The sequence below is a fragment of the Schistocerca gregaria genome, chromosome 5, assembly GCF_023897955.1.
Source record: "Schistocerca gregaria isolate iqSchGreg1 chromosome 5, iqSchGreg1.2, whole genome shotgun sequence".
NCBI classification, from domain to species: Eukaryota; Metazoa; Arthropoda; class Insecta; order Orthoptera; family Acrididae; genus Schistocerca; species Schistocerca gregaria.
Window position 1 is genome coordinate 94,742,219 of NC_064924.1, and position 23,447 is coordinate 94,765,665.

The 23,447-nt window shown below is 40.8% G+C and overlaps 1 protein-coding gene across 1 annotated transcript in view; it reads right to left on the minus strand.

The window, feature by feature from the left end:
* LOC126272253 (interleukin-1 receptor-associated kinase 1-like) overlaps nt 1-23,447 on the minus strand; it is a 152,706-nt gene that overhangs the window by 19,253 nt on the left and 110,006 nt on the right. The window contains exon 11 of the mRNA XM_049974967.1: nt 21,085-21,209. Within this exon, the coding sequence (XP_049830924.1) occupies nt 21,085-21,209 (125 nt within the window). The remainder of the gene's footprint in view (nt 1-21,084; nt 21,210-23,447) is intronic.

Below are 23,447 nucleotides of genomic sequence, written 5' to 3' on the forward strand. Positions count from 1 at the left end.
AGAGTACAATATAAATTAATTAGGAATTGATACACAAAATGGTTGTTATATTTGACACAGTATTTTAGAAATTCCTTTGGAAAAATAAGGAAAGAATGAAGAACAGAAGGAATGAAGGAAGCAAGATTACGGTTTGGCATCCCAACTGACAATAAGGTCATTAGAGACAGAGTACCTGAGTGTTTCAAGGATGATGAAGGAAATCTGCTGCACATTTCAAATGCACCATCCCAGCATCTGACTAGTTCAATTTAGGGAAATTATGGAAAACCTAAATCAGGGTGGCTGGCTGCATATTTCAACCGTTGTCCTCCAGAAAGTAAGTCCAGTGTCCTAACCACTGAGGAATTTCACACATTTCTGGTAAATGCACTAGTGTAAGTACAGCTGACACTTTATGCCTTCATGATAAAAATTAATTACAGTGCAACCTCTACATAACATTTTTCAAGGGACCACAAATTCTGAACACTGTATGGAGGAAAGCACTATAAAGAGGAAGGCTTCCAAATAATAATTGTAGGGCATTACTGAAGATCGTGATACCACTCATCAGCTTTGACAAATCGTGCCATAGGATGACATTTTAAATTTTCACAACACTGTAATATGATATTCATTGCAAATGTTCAATGTATAGAATGATTAGTTTTCTGTAATTAAAACATGGGGCCCGGTAGGTGGATGGGTGAAAGTAAATGGCGCCAAAAAGATCGCAAGCAGAATGTGTGTCACATGTCACATGACCAGGTTCTGCCGCTGACATATGAAATACGCTGAGCGCGGGCTTACTGAGCCGGTGCAAACTGTGAACCCACGGAACAGAAAATGATGCGTCTACATCCAGTCACTTAAACGTTATAAAGAGGTAAATAATTGACAAGGGTTCCGAAAATATGAGTGTTACATGGAGGAAATTGTAATATACCGGAAACACAGTAAATTTAACATTGTTTATATGGGCTTTTAGTCGGGACCAAAAAAAAAAAAACAGATGTAACATAGAGGAAAACATTATATGGAGGAATGTTATAAAGAGGTTTCACTGTAATTAATTATGTTCTGTAGATGCCATCAATGAGGAGAACCTTCAGGGTCTCAAAACATACATTAACAAAAAAATTATAAAAAAAATAAAAATTAAAAATAGGCATGTCACAGAAATTTAATGTGCATACTAACTGAACAATAAACCATCACTATACTGCTTAATGTTAAATATGCTTATGCACACTAAATTTAATCAAGAAAGTTGGAAAGAAATTTGCAACTTTGAAAAAAGTTGTTGCTTACTCAGTTGTACTAAATAGCTGCTTCTTATCTCCTATTCAGATTTGTTTTCAACATGAACAGTGTGCTCCAAGGCTGTATTAATGAGATCCAAGGCAGGAAGTAGGGTAGCATTGGTTGTAAATTAATACAAGAACATAATGAGAATCAAATATTAAAATATAAATTCAAACCAGATCACAAATATATCAGCTTGTAAACCATAAATTTACATACTAATTATATCCAAGTCATGATGACCCACTATAAATATAGTAGCATGTGGTACCATTTGACATTACAGATAACAGACATGAGTTGAAGTGAGATTGCTGCTTATATTTTCATGCAGCTAAACTCAGTATATGGTGTGGGCTAGTGCTCTCTTTATTACCGTCACTTGTATTCTACTTATTTTTACACTATTTGAAAAGTAAAATATGTAAAACTAAATGGCTTCCTTAAATACTAAAATACAGTCAGTAACTGAACAAATAATCCACTGGCAGGTGGCACAAATTAAAATACTAGTAATATTTCTCTTATATAAAACCTAAAGCCAAACATATACATTATCGATGTATATCAAATGCTGAGTTCATAGTTCCCTCTTCTAAATAGGATTACATTAAGAAAAGTAACTTACATGGTTGTCAAGTATGAGACAGTGTTACAATCTACAGGAGAATGCAATGTACAACATGTTTTATAAAATCTTATCACTGTGTATTATAGAAACATGTGTAACTTGGTTTGATGTTAATAATAATACAGATACATGTACTGTCAGTGGCTACTGAAAAACACGTATTCTACATTTCATTCTCACTTACTGAAATGGTGCACTGCAGTACATACAGCTATACTTATGAGGTGTTGTGTATCCTCCTTTGGACCTATACAGCTCCTTATTTTTATTAATTAGATGGCCTCTGATACCCTCCTAAAACCAGGTGCTTCTAATTGTCAACTGCTCCTGAGCAAGATGGCATGGGGAAATCTCTGACAATCAAATATCTCCATTTCTTTAACAGAATCCAAAAATCTGCCATTACTTCTTATGCAGTAGCTCCAGTTGTGAGGTGTGATTTTATTATTAATGCCAAATCAAGTTAGATATATGTTCCTACAATAACCAGTGATAAGATTTTATAAGTCATTATGTATGCTGCATTTTCCTTGAGGTCGTAACACTAGTTCATACTTACAACTATATAAGTTACTTTTCTGAATGTAACCCAATTTGGTAGAGAGGTTGTAACACTGGTTCATACTTACAACCATATAAATTACTTTTCTGAATGTAATCTAATCTGGAAGAGAGAATTATGAACTCAGCATGTGAAATGTATGCATAGCGTATAACTTGTTTCTTAATATTACTACAGGCTTTAGGTTTTATATGAAAGAAATACTACTAGTATTTTAATGTGTGCCACCTACAAGGGGATTCTTCCTTCAATTACTGAATGTATTTTAGTATTTAAGGATGCTACTGTAGTTTTATATATTTTGCTTTTCAAATAATGTAAAAAAAAAGGAGAACACAAATGACAGTAATAAAGATGACATTAGTTGCTACTGATGTCACATACCGAGGTTAGCTGCATGGAAATGTGAGCATCAAGCTCAGTTTAACTGATGTTTGTTGTCAGTCATGTCAAGTGGTACCATGTGCTATTATGTTTCTGATGAGTCATCATGACCTGGATATAAGTGATATGTAAATTTACAGTTCTGTATTTGTGATCTGGTTTTAATTTATATTTCATAGCTTGATTCTCATTATGTTCTTATATTCATGTATCACGGAGATAGCTACATAGCAGGTGAAATTGATCTCCAATAAACACATCAAAAATTTATGACTGATGCTTCCCTTCCTCCTATCTTGGTAATCTCCTATTAATAACTTAATATTTGGAGACACTGGAATTTTTCAAAGAAAATAGTTACCCATTTTTAAATGCCAAGTACAGTTTACAGGGCAGATTTTTAATTAACTTCCCATGTAGTTAACAAAACTTTTCAGTCCTTGAACTTATGTATTCAGATAGTTTGTAGAAAGAGTAGTTACTACTCTAGAGCACGTTGGGTGGCACGGGATACATGCGGACGTGCATTGTCCTGTTGGAACAGCAAGTTCCCTTGCCGGTCTAGGAATGGTAGAACAATGGGTTCGATGAGGGTTTGGATGTACCGTGCACTATTCAGTGTCCCCTCAACGATCACCAGAGGTGTACGGCCAGTGTAGGAGATCGCTCCCCACACCATGATGCCAGGTGTTGGCCCTGTGTGCCTCGGTCGTATGCAGACCTGATTGTGGCGCTCACCTGCACGGTGCCAAACACGCATACGACCATCATTGGCACCAAGGCAGAAGCGACTCTCATCGCTGAAGACGACACGTCTCCATTCGTCCCTCCATTCACGCCTGTCGCGACACCACTGGAGGCGGGCTGCAAGATATTGGGGCGTGAGCGGAAGACAGCCTAACGGTGTGCGGGACCGTAGCCCAGCTTCATGGAGACGGTTGCGAATGGTCCACGTCGATACCCCAGGAATAACAGTGTTCCTAATTTGCTGGGAAGTGGCGGTGTGGTCCCCTACGGCACTGCGTAGAATCCTTCGGTCTTGGCGTGCATCCGTGCGTCGCTGTGGTCCGGTCCCAGGTCGACGGGCACGTGCACCTTCCGCCGACCACTGGTGACAACATCGATGTACTGTGGAGACCTCACGCCCCACGTGTTGAGCAATTCGGCGGTACGTCCACCCGGCCTCCCGCATGCCCACTATATGCCCTCGCTCAAAGTCCGTCAACTGCACATACGGTTCACGTCCACGCTGTCGCGGCATGCTACCATTGTTAAAGACTGCGATGGAGCTCCGTATGCCACGGCAAACTGGCTGACACTGACGGCGGCGGTGCACAAATGCTGCGCAGCTAGCGCCATTCGACGGCCAACACCGCGGTTCCTGGTGTGTCCGCTGTGCTGTGCGTGTGATCATTGCTTTTACAGCCCTCTCGCAGTGTCCGGAGCAAGTATGGTGGGTCTGACACACCGGTGTCAATGTGTTCTTTTTTCCATTTCCAGGAGTGTGTGTGTGTATATATATATATATATATATATATATATATATATATATATATATATATATATATATATATATATAAAACAGAAAGAAACTTCCACATGGGAAAAATATATTAAAAACAAAGATTCCAAGACTTACCAAGCGGGAAAGCGCCGGCAGACAGGCACATGAACAAAACACACAAACACACACACAGAATTACAAGCTTTCGCAACTGGCAGTTGCTTCGTCAGGAAAGAGGGAAGGAGAGGGAAAAATGAAAGGATGTGGGTTTTAAGGGAGAGGGTAAGGAGTCATTGTGTGTGTGTGTGCGCGAGTGTACACCTGTCCTTTTTTTCCCCTAAGGGAAGTCTTTCCGCTCCCGGGATTGGAATGACTCCTTACCCTCTCCCTTAAAACCCACATCCTTTCATTTTTCCCTCTCCTTCCCTCTTTCCTGACGAAGCAACTGCCAGTTGCGAAAGCTTGTAATTCTGTGTGTGTGTTTGTGTGTTTTGTTCATGTGCCTGTCTGCCGGCGCTTTCCCGCTTGGTAAGTCTTGGAATCTTTGTTTTATATATATATATTTTCCAAGACTTACCAAGCGGGAAAGTGCCGGCAGACAGGCACAATGAACAAAACACACAAACACACACACAGAATTACTAGCTTTTGCAACCGATGGTTGTTTCTTCACGAAAGAGGGAAGGAGAGGGAAAGACAAAAGGATGTGGGTTTTAAGGGAGAGGGTAAGGAGTCATTCCAATCCCGGGAGCGGAAAGACTTCCCTTAGGGGGAAAAAAGGACAGGTGTACACTCACGCGCACACACACACACACACACACACACACATATCCATCCACACATACACAGACAAAAGCAGACATATTTAAAGGCAAAGAGTAAGGGCAGAGATGTCAGTCACGGCAGAAGTACAGAGGCAAAGAAGTTGTTGAAAGACAGGTGAGGTGCGAGCGGCGGCAACTTGAAATTAGCGGAGATTGAGGCCTGGCAGATATCGAGAAGAGAGGATATACTGAAGGGCGAGTTCCCATCTCCGGAGTTCGGATAGGTTGGTGTTGGTGGGAAGTATCCAGATAACTCGGACAGTGTAACACTGTGCCAAGATGAGCTGGCCGTGCACCAAGGCATGTTTAGCCACAGGGAGATCCTGGCCGTGTACCAAGACATGTTTAGCCACAGGGCGATCCTGGCCGTGTACCAAGACATGTTTAGCCACAGGCGATCCTCATTACCAACAAACACTGTCTGCCTGTGTCCATTCATGCAAACGGCCAGTTTGTTGCTGGTCATTTCCACATAGAAAGCGTCACAGTGTAGGCAGGTCAGTTGGTAAATCATGTGGGTGCTTTCACACGTGGCTCTCCCTTTGATCGTGTACACCTTCCGGGTTACAGGACTGGAGTAGGTGGTGGTGGGAGGGTGCATAGGACAGGTTTTACACCCGGTGCGGTTGCACCCTCTCCAAACCTTCCAGGAATTTCTCACTTCCAGCGTTGCCTCTCAATCTTTCTTGAAAAACCTTAATCCGGCTCCCAACATCACCACAGCCGAAGCCCAGGCTATCCGTGATCTGAAAGCTGACCGATCCATCATCATTCTTCCGGCTGACAAGGGTTCCACGACCGTGGTACTTGATCGTCGGGAGTATGTGGCTGAGGGACTGCGTCAGCTTTCAGACAACCCTACATACAAAGTTTGCCAAGGTAATCCCATTCCTGATGTCCAGGCGGAGCTTCAAGGAATCCTCAGGACCTTAGGCCCCCTACAAAACCTTTCACCTGACTCCATCAAACTCCTGACCCCACCGACACCTCGCACTCCTACCTTCTACCTACTTCCTAAAATTCACAAACCCAAACATCCTGGCCGCCCCATTGTAGCTGGTTACCAAGCCCCCACAGAACGTATCTCTGCCTACGTAGATCAACACCTTCAACCCATTACATGCAGTCTCCCATCCTTCATCAAAGACACCAACCACTTTCTCGAACGCCTGGAATCCGTACCCAGTCTGTTACCCCCGGAAACCATCCTTGTATCCATTGATGCCACTTCCCTATACACAAATATCCCGCACATCCAGGGCCTCACTGCAATGGAGCACTTCCTTTCACTCCGATCACCTGCCACCCTACCTAAAACCTCTTTCCTCGTCACCTTAGCCAGCTTCATCCTGACCCACTTTTAAAGGCCAGACATACCAACAATTAAAGGGAACAGCCATGGGTACCAGGATGGCCCCCTCGTATGCCAACCTATTTATGGGTCGCTTAGAGGAAGCCTTCTTGGTTACCCAAGCCTGCCAACCCAAAGTTTGGTACAGATTTATTGATGACATCTTCATGATCTGGACTCACAGTGAAGAACAACTCCAGAATTTCCTCTCCAACCTCAACTCCTTTGGTTCCATCAGATTCACCTGGTCCTACCCCAAATCCCATGCCACTTTCCTTGACATTGACGTCCATCTGTCCAATGGCCAGCTTCACACATCCGTCCACATCAAACCCACCAACAAGCAACAGTACCTCCATTATGACAGCTGCCACCTATTCCATATCAAACGGTCCCTTCCCTACAGCCTAGGCCTTCATGGCAAACGAATCTGCTCCAGTCCTGAATCCCTGGACCATTACACCAACAACCTGAAAACAGCTTTCGCATCCCGCAACTACCCACCCGACCTGGTACAGAAGCAGATAACCAGAGCCACTTCCTCATCCCCTCAAACCCAGAACCTCTCACAGAAGAACCCCAAAAGTGCCCCACTTGTGACAGGATACTTCCCGGGACTGGATCAGACTCTGAATGTGGCTCTCCAGCAGGGATACGACTTCCTAAAATCCTGCCCCGAAATGAGATCCATCCTTCATGAAATCCTCCCCACTCCACCAAGAGTGTCTTTCCGCCATCCACCAACCTTCGTAACCTCTTGGTTCATCCCTATGAAATCCCCAAACCACCTCCCCTACCCTCTCGCTCCTACCCTTGCAACCGCCCCTGGTGTAAAACCTGTCCTATGCACCCTCCCACCACCACCTACTCCAGTCCTGTAACCCGGAAGGTGTACACGATCAAAGGGAGAGCCACGTGTGAAAGCACCCACGTGATTTACCAACTGACCTGCCTGCACTGTGACGCTTTCTATGTGGGAATGACCAGCAACAAACTGTCCATTCGCATGAATGGACACAGGCAGACAGTGTTTGTTGGTAATGAGGATCACCCTGTGGCTAAACGTGCCTTGGTGCACGACCAGCACATCTTGGCACAGTGTTACACCGTCCGAGTTATCTGGATACTTCCCACCAACACCAACCTAGCCGAACTCCGGAGATGGGAACTTGCCCTTCAGTATATCCTCTCTTCTCGATATCCGCCAGGCCCCAACCTCCGCTAATTTCAAGTTGCCGCCGCTCATACCTCACCTGTCTTTCAACAACTTCTTTGCCTCTGTACTTCCGCCTCAACTGACATCTCTGTTCTTACTCTTTGCCTTTAAATATGTCTGCTTGTGTCTGTGTATGTGCGGATGGATATGTGTGTGTGTGTGTGTGTGTGTGTGTGTGTGTGTGTGTGTGTGTGTGTGTGTGTGTGTGTGTGTGTGTGTGTGCGCGCGCGAGTGTACACCTGTCCTTTTTTCTCCTAAGGGAAGTCTTTCTGCTCCGGGGATTGGAATGACTGCTTACCCTCTCCCTCAAAACCCACATCCTTTCATCTTTCCCTCTCCTTCCCTCTTTCCTGAAGAAGCAACCATCGGTTGCAAAAGCTAGTAATTCTGTGTGTGTGTTTGTGTGTTTTGTTCATTGTGCCTGTCTGCTGGCACTTTCCCGCTTGGTAAGTCTTGGAATCTTAGCTTTTAATATATTTTTCCCATGTGGAAGTTTCTCTCTATTTTATAACAAAGATTCCAAGACTTACCAAGTGGGAAAGCACCGGCAGACAGGCACAATGAACAAAACACACAAACACACACACAGAATTTCTAGCTTTCGCAACCGATGGTTGCTTCTTCAGGAAAGAGGGAAGGAGAGGGAAAGACGAAAGGATGTGGGTTTTGAGGGAGAGGGTAAGAAGTCATTCCAATACCGAGAGCAGAAAGACTTCCCTTAGGGGGAAAAAAGGACAGGTGTACACTCGCAAACACACACATATCCATCTGCACATACACAGACACAAGCAGACATATTTAAAGGCATTTGTCTTACCCTCTCCCTTAAAAACCATATCCTTTTGTCTTTCCCTCTCCTTCCCTCTTTCCTGAAGAAGCAACCATCGATATATATATGTATATATAATAGGGGGGGAGGGGGCAAAATCATGGCTTCGTAGCCAATGTTGGGTCTTCATTTGGTGCACATTCTGTATCTGAATCCTGTAGGGGTACCAGTATAAAAAGCACCACAAAATCTTTCGAACTGTTGATCAGTGAGAGGCAATTCCCGTGACTCAGTTCAAGTACTGACTGTGGAATTTGAGGTAAATGCTGCACAGTCAGCTATAGCTACAGCAACTTCAACAACAACTGCCATGTGGATGAGCCGCTGCCTCCTTCCTGCTGCACAGCCTAATTCACCTGTTTCTTTAAATTTCTTGATCATATTCTCTATCCCATTTATTGACATGGAGCCTCTTCGTAGCTGCTTCTGTTGATTATATTCCTGCTATCCATTGCTGCTGTTACTGCCATTCTGATAATACAAGTTTACCAGTAGTGCACAGTCTTCTCTCTCAACAGCGCTTGATTTTCATATGGAAAACATCAACGTTCTTAACCCTTTACACTAACAACAACTTCACAACAGAAATCAACATGTGTTGCCAAGTGAGAAACAGCATAATGATTTTATAATAGGAAACATTCCACATTTTTTCTTCTTACAGCACCATGTTTTCACCTGGTTGCAGAAAGAGGAACAATTACTTTTTTCAACATTCTCTGTGACAGCACTGGTTTATGAACACACCTATGTTGAAACTTCCTGGCAGATTCTGGAAACATCCCCCAGGCTGTGGCTACGCCATGTCTCCGCAATGTCCTTTCTTTCAGGAGTGCTAGTTCTGCAAGATTTGCAGGAGAGCTTCTGTAAAGTTTGGAAGGTAGGAGACGAGGTACTGGCAGAAGTAAAGCTGTGAGTACTGGGCGTGAGTCGTGCTTTGGTAGCTCAGTGGTAGAGCACTTGCCCACGAAAGGTCCCGAGTTCGAGTCTCAGTCGGGCACACAGTTTTGATCTGCCAGGAAGTTTCATATCAGCGCACACTCCGCAGCAGAGTGAAAATCTCTTTCTGCACACCTATGTTGTTTCTGTGACCTGCGATGTATACAACCCACACAGCAGCTGTCAATTTAATTATAACCAGCCGGTATATTTGCCTTGGTGTCTATTAATTACAGTTTTGGTACATATGCACACTAAGTTCAAACTCTTGCACGAATTGGGTGAAGCTGTGAGCAATGAAGATAATGGACAATGGATGCTACATATGTATTGTGCCACAGGTTGAGAGTTCGGATTGAATGGAAAACATGCTCGGTTAGCCGAAGCTGTTAAGGCAACATTCACATACAGTGAGAAATCTCAGTTTGAGTCCACATCTGGCATAAATTTTGACTTGTTGCGACTGAATTTCTTTCAGTGCCAAATTGTGGCTGATGTCTGTATTTCTCTTACCTCATGTATACATATAGCCACTGAATCATAAATCGTGTCTATTCTTTCAGACATGTCTGAAAGAACCGACGCCACACACCTGGGTTAAAAATAACTACTCTACACACACACAACAGACACAAGCTTGTGTCTGTGTATGTGCGGATGGATATGTGTGAGTGTGTGTGTGTGCGCGCGAGTGTACACCTGTCCTTTTTTTCCCCCTAAGGGAAGTCTTTCCGCTCCCGGGATTGGAATGACTCCTTACCCTCTCCCTTAAAACCCACATCCTTTCGTCTTTCCCTCTCCTTCCTGAAGAAGCAACCATTGGTTGCGAAAGCTAGTAATTCTGTGTGTGTGTTTGTGTGTTTTGTTCATTGTGCCTGTCTGCCGGCACTTTCCTGCTTGGTAAGTCTTGGAATCTTTGTTTTTAATATATTTTTCCCATGTGGAAGTTTCTTTCTATTTTTATATATATATATATATATATATATATATATATATATATATATATATATATACCTACCAAGCGGGAAAGCGCCGCAGACAGGCACACGAACAAAACACACAAACACACACACACAACCGCCAGCTCCAGCAACCGATGGCTGCCTCCCCAGGAAGGAGAGGGAAAGACGAAAGGATGCGGGTTCCAAGGGAGAGGGCAAGGAGAAACACCGATGGTGGAACATGACATGCGACAGGGCCATAGAAGAGAGAATACCAGCCTGGAAGAAAGTTAACAGCCATAAAACACAAGAAAAATGGGAGGACTTCAACAGGATACAGAAAAACACTTCAAAAATAATCCGAAGAGAAAAAAGAGGTTACGAAAATAGCAGGTTGAGGGAGATAGAAGAAGACTTCACCAGAAACAACACACGAAATTTTTACAGAGTATTCCGAGAAAATATGACAGGATATCAGCCACCAAGCTTATGCTTCAAAAGACAAGATGGAACACTGGAGACAAATCCGAAGAAAAACTGTGAAATATTAACCAGATACTTTGAAACGTTACTTAACTGTGATAAACCAAAACAGAGATTACAGTTTACAAAACCAGAACCCAACCGGGACTCTGAACCCCCAACATATGAAGAAATCGTGAAAATAATAAAATCATTGAAAAATAACAGAGCACCAGGTGAAGATGGACTGATTGCAGAAATCTGGAAATTAGACCATGAAAACATTACACCCAAAATTCATAGTATAATCAAAAACATCTGGGAAACAGAAAAGATACCAGAAGAATGGAAGTCAGCCCTAATACCCCCTCCCCCCACAAGAAAGGAGACAAAACAGACCCTAATAACTACAGAGGAATTTCGTTACTGCCGGTCGCATACAAAATTCTATCAAAAGCTCTGTTGAATCACCTAGAACCTCAGATAGATCCACAGATCGGAGAATAGCAAGGAGGGTTCATGAAGGGAAGATCATGCAGTGAGCAGATCTGGTGTCTGAGAACATTATTAACAATGAGAAAGTCCAGAAACACCACAGTAACATTTTTTGATTTCAAGAAGGCTTACGATTCCATAGACAGAAAAACGCTTTTTAATACACTAGAAGAAATGAAGGTAGACAATAAGACCAGAAAACTAATTCAGGAAACATTAACAAATACAAAGTCAAAAGTGAAGTTCATGGGCGAGATCTCAGAATCTTTCGAAATCAAGACAGGAGTGAGACAGGGAGATGGCCTGTCACCCATTTTATTTAACGCTGTTTTAGAGAAAATAATTAGGACGTGGGGCAAAGGAATCGATGGGGTAAAGATGGGGAGAGATAAAAATAGAACCGTCAACATAAAATGTCTGGCCTTTGCCGACGATATAGCCATCATTACAAATGACAGAAAAGAAGCCAGAGAAGCCCTAGAGATATTGCATGAAATCTCAGCCAGAACAGGACTACAAATATCATATGAAAAAACACAGTACTTGGACACCAAATCTGCAGACAGAAGCCCATTGATAACTAAGTACGGAAAAATAACACAAGTAGAAAGTTTCAAATACCTGGGAGAGACTATGCAGAAAACAGGACTGAATTCAAACAGCCAATGAAGAAAGGGCTACAAAACTACAAAAAGCATACAGACTTACATGGAACCATTACAATAAAAGAAATATTTCCATCAATACCAAATTAAGACATTACAAAACAGTAGTCTTACCTGAGGCCTTGTATGCCTCAGAAACAACAGTAATCAGAGGAAGAACTAAAATCAAGGAAATGGAAAAGCAAGAGAGGAAAATTCTGAGAAAGATCTATGGGCCAGTTCAGAGAAAGGGTTTCTGGATAAAGAGACCAACAAAGGAATAGTACAAACAGGCAGAGACAATTGCAGACAATATCAGAAAAAGAAGGGCAAAATTCTATGGGCATATTCGTAGGATGAATTAAAATAGGCTGACCAAGAAGATTTTTAATATAGTGGTGACGAATAAGGTGAAAACTAACTGGGTAAAGGAAACAATGGAAGACCTTAAAAATCTAAACATCTCCACAGAAGAAATATCAAACAGAGGAAAATACAGAGAAAAAAATCAACAAACAGAAATTCGATGAAACACCAAAAGAGAAGAAAGCAGGAAAGAAGTGGACAGAAGAGAGGAAGAAGAAGCACAGTGAATTTATGAGAGGTTTTTGGGAAGAGAAAAGAAAGAGACAGAAAAAAGTGCCATGAATTTGAAATGTACCAATTTATGTACTATATTGTCATTGTGAATATTGATTGTGTTTTAACGCTCTCCTCAATGGGGAATTAATGATAATAATAATAAATATACACACACATGGGAATGGATGAAATGTGGCCACAGAATACAGTTTGAACAGACGAGATACATTTTACTTTGCAAGGTGATGTGAATGAACAGAACTGTCATATATGAGGAGGTTCTACTCTGCCAAATGTACAGGAACATCCATTGCACACAGTTAATGTGAGTGTGTGGAGCTTGTGAAACCACCTCCTTCATTATCAGTTGGTTTTTCTTCAAATGGCCTTGCCGCAGTGGTAACACTGGTTCCCATCATATTACTGAAGTTAAGCACTCTCAGGCTGGGCTAGTACTTTTTTGGATGACTATCCAGCCTGCTTAACAAGTGAGGTGCAGCAATCAGCCCCTGTGAGGCAAACTGAGGAGCTATTTGATTGAGGAATAGAGACTCCGGTCTCATAAACTGACATAAGGCCGGGAGAGTGGTGTGCTAACCACAGGCCACTCCATATCCAGTGATGTCTGTGGGATGAGGATGACACAGCAACAGGTCAGTACTGTTGAGTCTTCATGTCCTGTTTGGGTGGAGTTTAGTTTAGGTCCCCCCCCCCCCCAAGGAGACAACACCTCATGGACCTATTACATGCACAGTGACATACACATTATAATGACCTACATGTACAACATGTGATTCCAGCTTTGCAAGAATGCAACTATGTCCATTCCATTATATTTGTGCAAACTAAGGTGAAAGATTTGTTTCAAGAAAGCATCAGCAAGCAACGAAGCACACGAGTGTGGGATTTGTGTTGAGATGCCATGATCGGCCTCATTTGAACTCTTCTGTTGGGAGAGTGAACTTGGAGTTGGAGTGGCTGCTTAGGATGGATACAGGGTCCCATATTGGTTTGATTCCTGTGAATGCTATCGATAGGTGGGACTACACTAGACATAGCCTTCACCTCAATAGGAATGGGAAGGGAAAACTGTCTGGGTTGATTGCAGAAAACTTATGGGGGGACACTGTCACAAGTGGTAAAATACCAGTGGTCACTAGTACAAGAGGGATGCCTTTTTTAGGATAGGCAAGGGGGAAAGAAAACAAGTTTTAAGAGAGGTTGGCAGACACACTCAGTTTGAAAAAACAGATGAACAGAAGCCAGATTTTAGCATACAGAAAGTAATCAGAAACTGCCAGTTCATCTTCGCCAAAGCAGTTATTATTCCATTATTATGCAGTTTCAGTTATCTTTATTACACCAGAACATTCCGGGATTCAGAAAGAAATTGATGAAATGAATTCATCTTACGAAATTGACATAACCTGCCTCTCTGAACATCAAGTGACCACTGGTATAGACATTTCAGGATTTAAGCTAGCTTCCTACTTCTACAGAATAGATATGGATGGAGGAGAAGTTACCACATTTATTAAAAACTGCCATAAATTCAAGAACATTATTATTAATAAATTCTGTTTAGAGCAGCATCTAGAAGCATGTGCAACAGAAGTAGGGTTCCATAACAGATCCTATGTAATAGTAACTATTTACCAAGCACCTGCAGGAAATTCTAATCTCTTCATAAATAATCTAGAAGCTCTTTTGGGTTATTTAACATGAAGAAACAAAGAAATTTTGATTGCTGGCCACTTTAACACAGATTTTCTAATGCAATCTTCTAGTAAACATTTACTGCAGTTAGTAATGTTGTCTTTCAAACTAACACACACTGGAAACTTTCCAACTAGGATCACTAAATCCTCGACAGCCATTGATAATGTTTTTACAGACAAATCAAAGGAACAAAATCATACCATAAAACCTGTAATAAATGGACTGTCAGATCATGACATGCAGCTCCTTGTTTTAGATGTAAATTCTAAGCAGATTATCAAGACTGCTAAATCTGAGTACAGGAGAGTAATCAATCAACCAAAAATTGAGTGTTTTAGAAAAATGCTCAAAGATATGAACTGGAAAGATGTTTATAGTGATGATGACATGAATGAAAAATATTAACACATTCATGAATAATGTCAGTACCATGTTTGAAAACTGTTTTCCTCTACAAGTTACTCAAATTAAACAGAAGTCTATAATAAAACCATGGATTACACAAGGAATAAAGATTTCCTGTAAGACAAAAAGGAAAATGTATCTGTCGACCAAGAATAGCTCCAATGCTGATAATTTAGCTAAATACAAGGAGTATTGTAAAATATTTTTTAAAAAAAGTAATTCAGACATCTAAACAAATGCACTACGAGAAGAAGATAGCAATGTCAGGGAACAAAATAAAAACAATATGGGATATAGTGAAAGAGGAAACTGTTAGAACCAGAAAGGAACAGGAGCAAACAGCATTAAGGGTTTATGACACATTAGTAACCGATGGGCATAGTGTGGCAAATCTATTTAACAAGTACTTTATATCTGTTACTGATAGAATGAGATTGGCAGGATCAGTAAATAATGCCCTTGAATATCTGAAACTAGACTTTACAAATAGTTTCAGGTACATGAATATGCCACTCACTTCACCAAAAGAAATAACTTCCATAACAAAATCTCTAAAAACGAAGCATTCTAGTGGTTACAATGAAATATCAACAAAGTTAATTAAGGCATGTTTTTGTGAGTTTAGTACAATTTTAAGTTACTTGTGTAACTAGTCAATTATAACTGGGACATTTCCTGGCTGGCTAAAATATGCAGATGTTAAGCCACTATTCAAGAAAAGGGATAAAGAGATACCATCAAACTACAGACCGATTTCACTTCTAACAGCATTCTCAAAATATTAGAAAAAGTAATGTATAGGCAGCTTCTCAATCCTCTGACCACAAACAACATATTATCAAGAACACAGTTTGGATTTATGAAAGGTTCTGATATCAAGAAGGCTATTTACACCTACAGTGAAAATGTACTTCATTCATTAAATAACAAATTACAAGCAGCAGGTATTTTCTGTGATTTGTCAAAGGCATTTGATTGTGTGAACCACAACATCCTTTTAAATAAATTAGAATTCTATGGTGTTACGGGCAGTGCTGCACAACAGTTCAAGTCATACCTCGCCAACAGAAAACAAAGGGTGTCAGTGCAAGGGACTAGTGAATTAAGTCATCAGTCATCATTAGAATGGGAAAAAATTACATGTGGTGTCCCAGAAGGATCCATCTTAGGGCCATTGCTTTTTCTAGTGTACATTAATGATCTCTCATCAGTTACACTGCCAGAAGCAGAGTTCATTTTGTTTGCAGATGAAACAAGAGTATTGCAATAAATAGTATGTCGAGTGTAGTTCTAGAAATATCTGCTAATGATATATTCATGGATATTAATAAATGGTTTAAAGCCAACTCACTGACATTAAACTTTGAAAAGACTCACTACATGCAATTCAGAACCAGTAGGAGGTTTCCAACCAGCATATGCATAAAGTATGAAGAAGAGCAGATAGAAGAGGATGACAGTCTTAAATTCCTGGGATTACAACTTGATAATAAATTCAGTTGGGAGGAGAACACCACAAAACTGCAGGAATGCCTTAACAAATCTGTATTTGCAATTCGAGTGTTAGCAGACACAGGCGACATAAAAATGAAAAAGTTTGCATACTTTTGCCTACTTTCATTCCATATTGTCATATGGTATAATATTTTGGGGTAACTCTTCAAGTCAAACAAAAATTTCAGAGCCCAAAAGCGTGTAATATTTATTATTTGTGGAGAAAATTCAAGGACCTCCTGTAGAAACCTCTTCGAAGAACTGGGTATACTAACTACTGCCTCTCAGTGTATTTACTCCTCAATAAAATTTGTCCTAAATAATACCGGGTGATCAAAAAGTCAGTATAAATTTGAAAACTTAATAAATCACGGAAAAATGTAGATAGAGAGCTAAAAATTGACACACATGCTCCGATGCCAATGCCTCTCCATAGCTCCAGACATGCTTTACAGTGCTGTTCACAATGTTATTCCTCGACTTCAACTATTGTTGAGGGATGCTGGTGGACATATTGAGCATTTCCTGTAAAGAATATCATCTTTGCATTGTCTTACTTTGTTATGCTAATTATTGCTATTCTGATCAGATGAAGCGCTATCTGTCGGACATTTTTTGGACGTTTGTATTTTTTTTTGGTTCTAATAAAACCCCATGTCATTCCAAGTATATCTGGCAATTTGTACCTCTCTATCTACATTATTCCATGATTTATTCAGTTTTAAAATTTATACTGACTCTCAGTAATTAAAACTTTCGGGCTAAGAGGCTGTGGTCCAATAGTAGAAATACTTCTCCTTGACATTTCGTTGCCAGCTGAGGGCAACATCATGTGAGGTGAGTCTACGACTGGCTGCTAGGCTGTGGAGGTCCTGTTTATATAGAGCGCGTAGAGGGCGCCACTACTCGTCACGTGCTGTCAACAGTAAAACTATATCTGGATGGCGTCATTACTCTCAATCGAAGGTAATCGATTGTCACACCTTGGGTACAAAGTCGATCGCTATATCTTATCTAATTTCAAACCTTCTTCCTTCCTGTTAAAATTATTGTGGTGTTTAAAAATCTCTACAGCCTCTCTATACATAGTGCATAATAATGTGATGTCTTAGCTAGCACACTCCTCTCTCTAAATTTTATTTCATGGTCACACGTTTGAAAAACATGTTCTGCTACAGCCGATTTGTCTGTGGGTCCCAGTTGACAGTTCCTTTTATGTTCAGTTAGGCGAGTGTTGATACTTCTTTTTGTGGTTCCAATGTAAACCTTCCCACAACTACACGGAATCTTATACACACCAGGAGTAGCTAAAGAGTGTCGTGCATCTTTCGCCGATCTTAAGCATTCACTAATCTTCTTGGTGGGTCTGAAGATTGTTTCAATTCTGAACTTGGCCAGCACTTTCCTGATACGGTCCGTAATATTGTGGATGAATGGAAGAAAAACTTTCCCCAACGATGGTTGTTGTTGTTGCACGTTTTCGGACATTTTTCTTCTGGGATGGAGTGTTCTATCTATCTCCTTGCCAGCGTATCCATTTTTCTGGAAAGCGGTTTGCAAGTGGTTTAGTTCCTCTTGCAAATAAGCTGGCTCACAGATTTTATTAGTCCTGTCCACCAATGTCTTGATAATACCTCTCTTCTGCCTGGGATAATGGTTCGAATCCTTATGAAGATAACGGTCGGTATGCATATCTTTTCTGTAGACTTTGTGACCCAGAGTCCCATCTGCTCGTTTAATTACTGAGACGTCCAAAAAATTAATCTGTCCATTACTTTCTGTCTCCATAGTGAATTGTATTTTTGAATTGTTGTTATTCAAATGCTTCAAAAAACGGTTCAGTTCTTCTTCACCGTGTTTCCATATGGACGTCTCAGTAATTAAATGAGCAGATGGGACTCTGGGTCACTAAGTCTACAGAAAAGATATGCATACCGATCGTTATCTTCATAAGGATTCGAACCATCATCCCAGGCAGAAGAGAGGTATTATGAAGACATTGGTGGACATTGCTAATAAAATCTGTGAGCCAGCTTATTTGCAAGAGGAACTAAACCACTTGCGAACCGCTTTCCAGAAAAATGGGTACGCTGGCAAGGAGATAGATAGAACACTCCATCCCAGAAGAAAAATGTCCGAAAATGTGCAACAACAACAACCATCGTTGGGGAAAGATTTTCTTCCATTCAGCCACAATATTACGGACCGTATCGGGAAAGTGCTGGCCAAGTTCAGAATTGAAACAATCTTCAGACCCATCAAGAAGATTAGTGAATGCTTAAGATCGGCGAAAGATGCACGACACCCTTTAGCTACTTCTGGTGTCTATAAGATTCCGTATAGTTGTGGAAAGATTTACATTGGAACCACAAAAAGAAGTATCAACACTCGCCTAACTGAACATAAAAGGAACTGTCGACTGGGACCCACAGACAAATCGGCTGTAGCGGAACATGTTTTTCAAACGGTGACCATGAAATAAAATTTAGTAAGACGACTGTGCTAGCTAAGAGATCGCATTATTATGCACGTTTGTATAGAGAAGCTGTAGAGATTTTTAAACACCACAATAATTTTAACAGGAAAGAAGAAGGTTTGAAATTAGATAAGATATGGCGATCGACTTTGTACCCAAGGTGTGACAATCGATTACCTTCGATCGAGAGTAATGACACCAGCCAGAGATAGTTTTACTGTTGACAGCACGTGACGAGTGGTGGCGCCCTCTACGCGCTCTATATAAACAAGACCTCCACGGCCTAGCAGCCAGTTGTAGACTCACCTCAGATGATGTTGCCCTCAGCTGGCAACGTAATGTCAGGGAGAAGTATTTCTACTATTGGACCACAGCCTCTTGGCCCGGAAGTTTTAATTACTGAAGACACCGGCCGTGAAAGCCTACACGCTATGATTATACTGACTCTTTTTCCAACAAACAGCTCTGTTCATACATACAATACCAGGAACAAAAATGATCTGCACAAGGACTTCAAAGCACTTACTTTAATTCAAAAAGGGGTCCACCACTCAGGAACACTCATCTTCTATAATTTGCCAGGAAACATAAAAAATTTATTTACAAATAAAAATCAGTTTAAAAGGAGCCTGAAAGACTTACTAGTGGCCGACTCCATTGATGAATTATTTAATATAAACAAATGATGTACTGTATACACTAATACTATTAGTATTGTTATTTCAGCTTAAAAAATGATGTATTGTATATACTCATACTATCAGTAATCAGTATTGTTATTTCAGCTTTAAAAAAAGTTTGACATATTCCACATCCATGAGGATCTTCTCAGCATGGATCTATGGAACGAAAAACTAATCTAATTTAATCTAATTTAATCTTTGGAAAGACCACATCATCTCTAGGCAAATCCTTGAGACTTCTGGTTGTGGGGATATCTAAAACATTGTGTTTATCAGGGATGTATCTGGGCCCTTCCTGATCTGAAGAATGGCATATGATATATTTCTCTGATTACACTGTTCACCATGCCCTGTTACAGACGCAGCAAACTGCTCAATTGAGAGACTGCACAGTACACATATTGTAACTTGTGACCATATCCTAATAAACATGCCAGAACCACCATAACCATGTGATTGATCATTCCTCCCCTTTTCCTACATCCACGCCACATTCTGGCTGCTTACACAGCCATATTTTCACCTGGTGGCAGAAAGTGGAACTATTACTTTTTCAGCATAATCCATGAGCACACTGATTCATGAACTTACCTGCAATGTTTCAGCATCCTGCAATATATACAGCCTGCACTGCAACACTTGGAACACCGTCAACGTACAAAAGAACAGGCAACATTTATGATTCAGTAGCCTTACATATACATGACATAAGAAAAATACAAACATCAGCCACAACTGAACATTTAAATAACTTCAATGGCAACAAGTGAAAATTTGTGCCAGACTGGGGCTCGAACCCTGATTTCCCACTTTACATGAATGATAGTCTTAACTGCTTTGGCTATCCTAGAATGCTTTCCATCCTGCCCAAATTCTCAACCTGTCACACACTAATATGTAATGTCCACTATCTGTTATCCTCACCGCTTGACAGGCTGTGAGGACGGGTCATGAGTCGTGCTTGGATAGCTCAGTTGGTACAGCACTTGCCCACGAAAGGCAAAAGTCCCAAGTTAGAGTCTCAGTCCGAAACACAGTTTTAATCTGCCGGGAAGTTTCATATCAGCACACACCCTGCTGCAGAGTGAAAACCTCATTCTACCTACATAATTATTCCATTCATTTTCCAATTCAGATTCAAATTAATGAAGTATAACAATAAATAGTAAGCCATAATTGCCAGTCAGCACTTCTCCCTCAGGAGGTGAAATGATTAATGCTCCCAACAGACATTTGTTAAAGTAAAAGTGACAGCACAATCCTAGCATTCGATGCTGTTAGTTGCTTCCTCAGAAAGGGATGGATTAGGCAGAGGTTAAAAAGGGAAGGTCAGGTTAGTCAGACCACAGGATGAGAGGGATTTACATGTAGTTCTTTCTTTTTTAATCTTTCCCAACATATCCCTCTCTTCTCTCTGAGGAAGGAACTAGCAGTTGTGAAAGCCAGGATTGTGTCAACACTTTTACATGTGTCTATCAACAGTACAAAACACTTCGCCTCTTTAATTACCAGCCAACAATTCTGTCTCATAATTTTACAGTTTTCTTAACTCATGTGTAACAATGGTATTTTTTCATTGTTTCTCTTTTGTAGGATACAAGCTTCCAAATGCCCAGCATTTACTGTAGGTGACCGACTCTCAGGTTGTGAACTTACGGCATATGGCTGAGGGGAAACAGCAGGACTAGCTGACGGGCTGGACATGCGGCGCTGTTGGCTGCAGATGTCGTGCAGGAGTTGCAACTCATAAGGGGTTGAAGGTGTCAACTGGCGAACCATATCTGCAACAATTACTAGTGTCAAACAGCAGTAGATTTCTTGAGGAGACTGAGAAATGTCAACAAAAGACAAACACAAAAATATGGCACATACTTTTCCAAATCGAACATATCACAATAGAAAGATGCACCATATAAATTTTAAGAAGTAAAAATAAGGACATTGCACCATAAAATAATGATTGGTATTAAGGTCTTCAGTTACATGTTTATTGAGGTTCTTTATAAAATAATAACACAATAATGAGATAATATGTCTAAAATGTGTGCATTAAAAGTACAAAAACCACATCAGTGTCATAATGGCCAAGAGACACAGAGTAGAATTTGCTGTAAGTTTACTTGGAGATGTGTGTGACAGCTCCCCAAGCAGGCACTGCTAACCCCTGAGCTGTAGGCCTACAAGCAGTCCTCACATGGGATGTGTCTAGCACTGCAAAGAACAGCAGGCATGGTGCCAGTTGAGGCTGCTGCATGTTCTGAAAATTAACTACTGTATCTCATGAAACATGCTACTCATTGTGATTTACAGTCACAGCACTCTCCAGTAGCAGCTACCAAATGCATCTGGCACACTCATCACACAGTTTGTTCACAAATATGGGTGCATGTAAAATAGTTGTGTTAACTCTGTCAGCGATCATCAAAACAAAGCGAAGGAGTTCACGAAGAAGATTCTGAAACTTTTGATGGCGTGAACAATGAATTGCTCTTAGAGAAACAGTACAAATACTAAATAACAATCTGTGATACATACTAGTACAGGTTAGTCATTAACCCAATTGAATCTTCATCACATCTTCGGTTTTAAATTGGATACAGTTAAAGTATATTGTCCAATGTCAGTTTGTGCATGCATCACACCCATAATCTCGATGTGGTATTAGCTTCCATCACTCTGATGTAATGTAATTCCTCACACATGGTTGGAGATTGAGATTAGTTTTGTAATTTTGTTTGAAGGGACGAGGATATTTTTTTGAAGCTATTAGCCAATATCGAAAAAGATAGATACCAGCAAGATACAAACATGAAGCCATCCAATCTGAGCAGTTCTCTTAGGTTGTTCACAGATGATGCTGTAATTTACCGTCTAGTAAGGTCATCCGAAGACCAGTATCAGCTGCAAAGCGATTTAGAAAAGATTGCTGTATGGTGTGTCAGGTGGCAGTTGACGCTAAATAACGAAAAGTGTGAGATGATCCACATGAGTTCCAAAAGAAATCCGTTGGAATTCGATTACTCGATAAATAGTACAATTCTCGAGGCTGTCAATTCAACTAAGTACCTTGGTGTTAAAATTATGAACAACTTCAGTTGGAAGGACCACATAGATGATATTGTCGGGAAGGCGAGCCAAAGGTTGCGTTTCATTGGCAGGATACTTAGAAGATGCAACAAGTCCACTAAAGAGACAGCTTACACTACACTCGTTCGTCCTCTGTTAGAATATTGCTGCGCGGTGTGGGATCCTTACCAAGTGGGATTGACGGAGGACATCGAGAGGGTGCAAAGAAGGGCAGCTCGTTTTGTATTATCGCGTTATAGGGGAGAGAGTGTGGCAGATATGATACACGAGTTGGGATGGAAGTCATTACAGCATAGACGTTTTTCGTCGCGGCGAGACCTTTTTACGAAATTTCAGTCACCAACTTTCTCTTCCGAATGCGAAAATATTTTGTTGAGCCCAACCTACATAGGTAGGAATGATCATCAAAATAAAATAAGAGAAATCAGAGCTCGAACAGAAAGGTTTAGGTGTTCGTTTTTCCCGCTCGCTGTTCGGGAGTGGAATAGTAGAGAAATAGTATGATTGTGGTTCGATGAACCCTCTGCCAAGCACTTAAATGTGAATTGCAGAATAGCCATGTAGATGTAGATGTAGATCCAATGTCTTGTGGGCTTATGATATTCGGAGAATCTTTGTAAAATAAAATTGAGAAATAAGTGTATATCATATAATGGAAACTCCTGGCTGGAATGTTAACAATGTAAGAAAAAGATAGCTTGCTAGTTACTGTAAATATGACAGTTGCAGACGAATACAAGTAAAAGACACTTACATGAAAGCTTTCTGCCACAGCCTTTGTCAGAAAATGAAAGAGAAACACACACTATTCATTCACACAAACATGCAAACCTCACACACAATGATTGCATGGACCAGAAAGGTATTCTGGATCAAGCTCCCATAGTTGGTTGTCACCACCAAATATGGAGTTGAACTCCATACCACTTAAT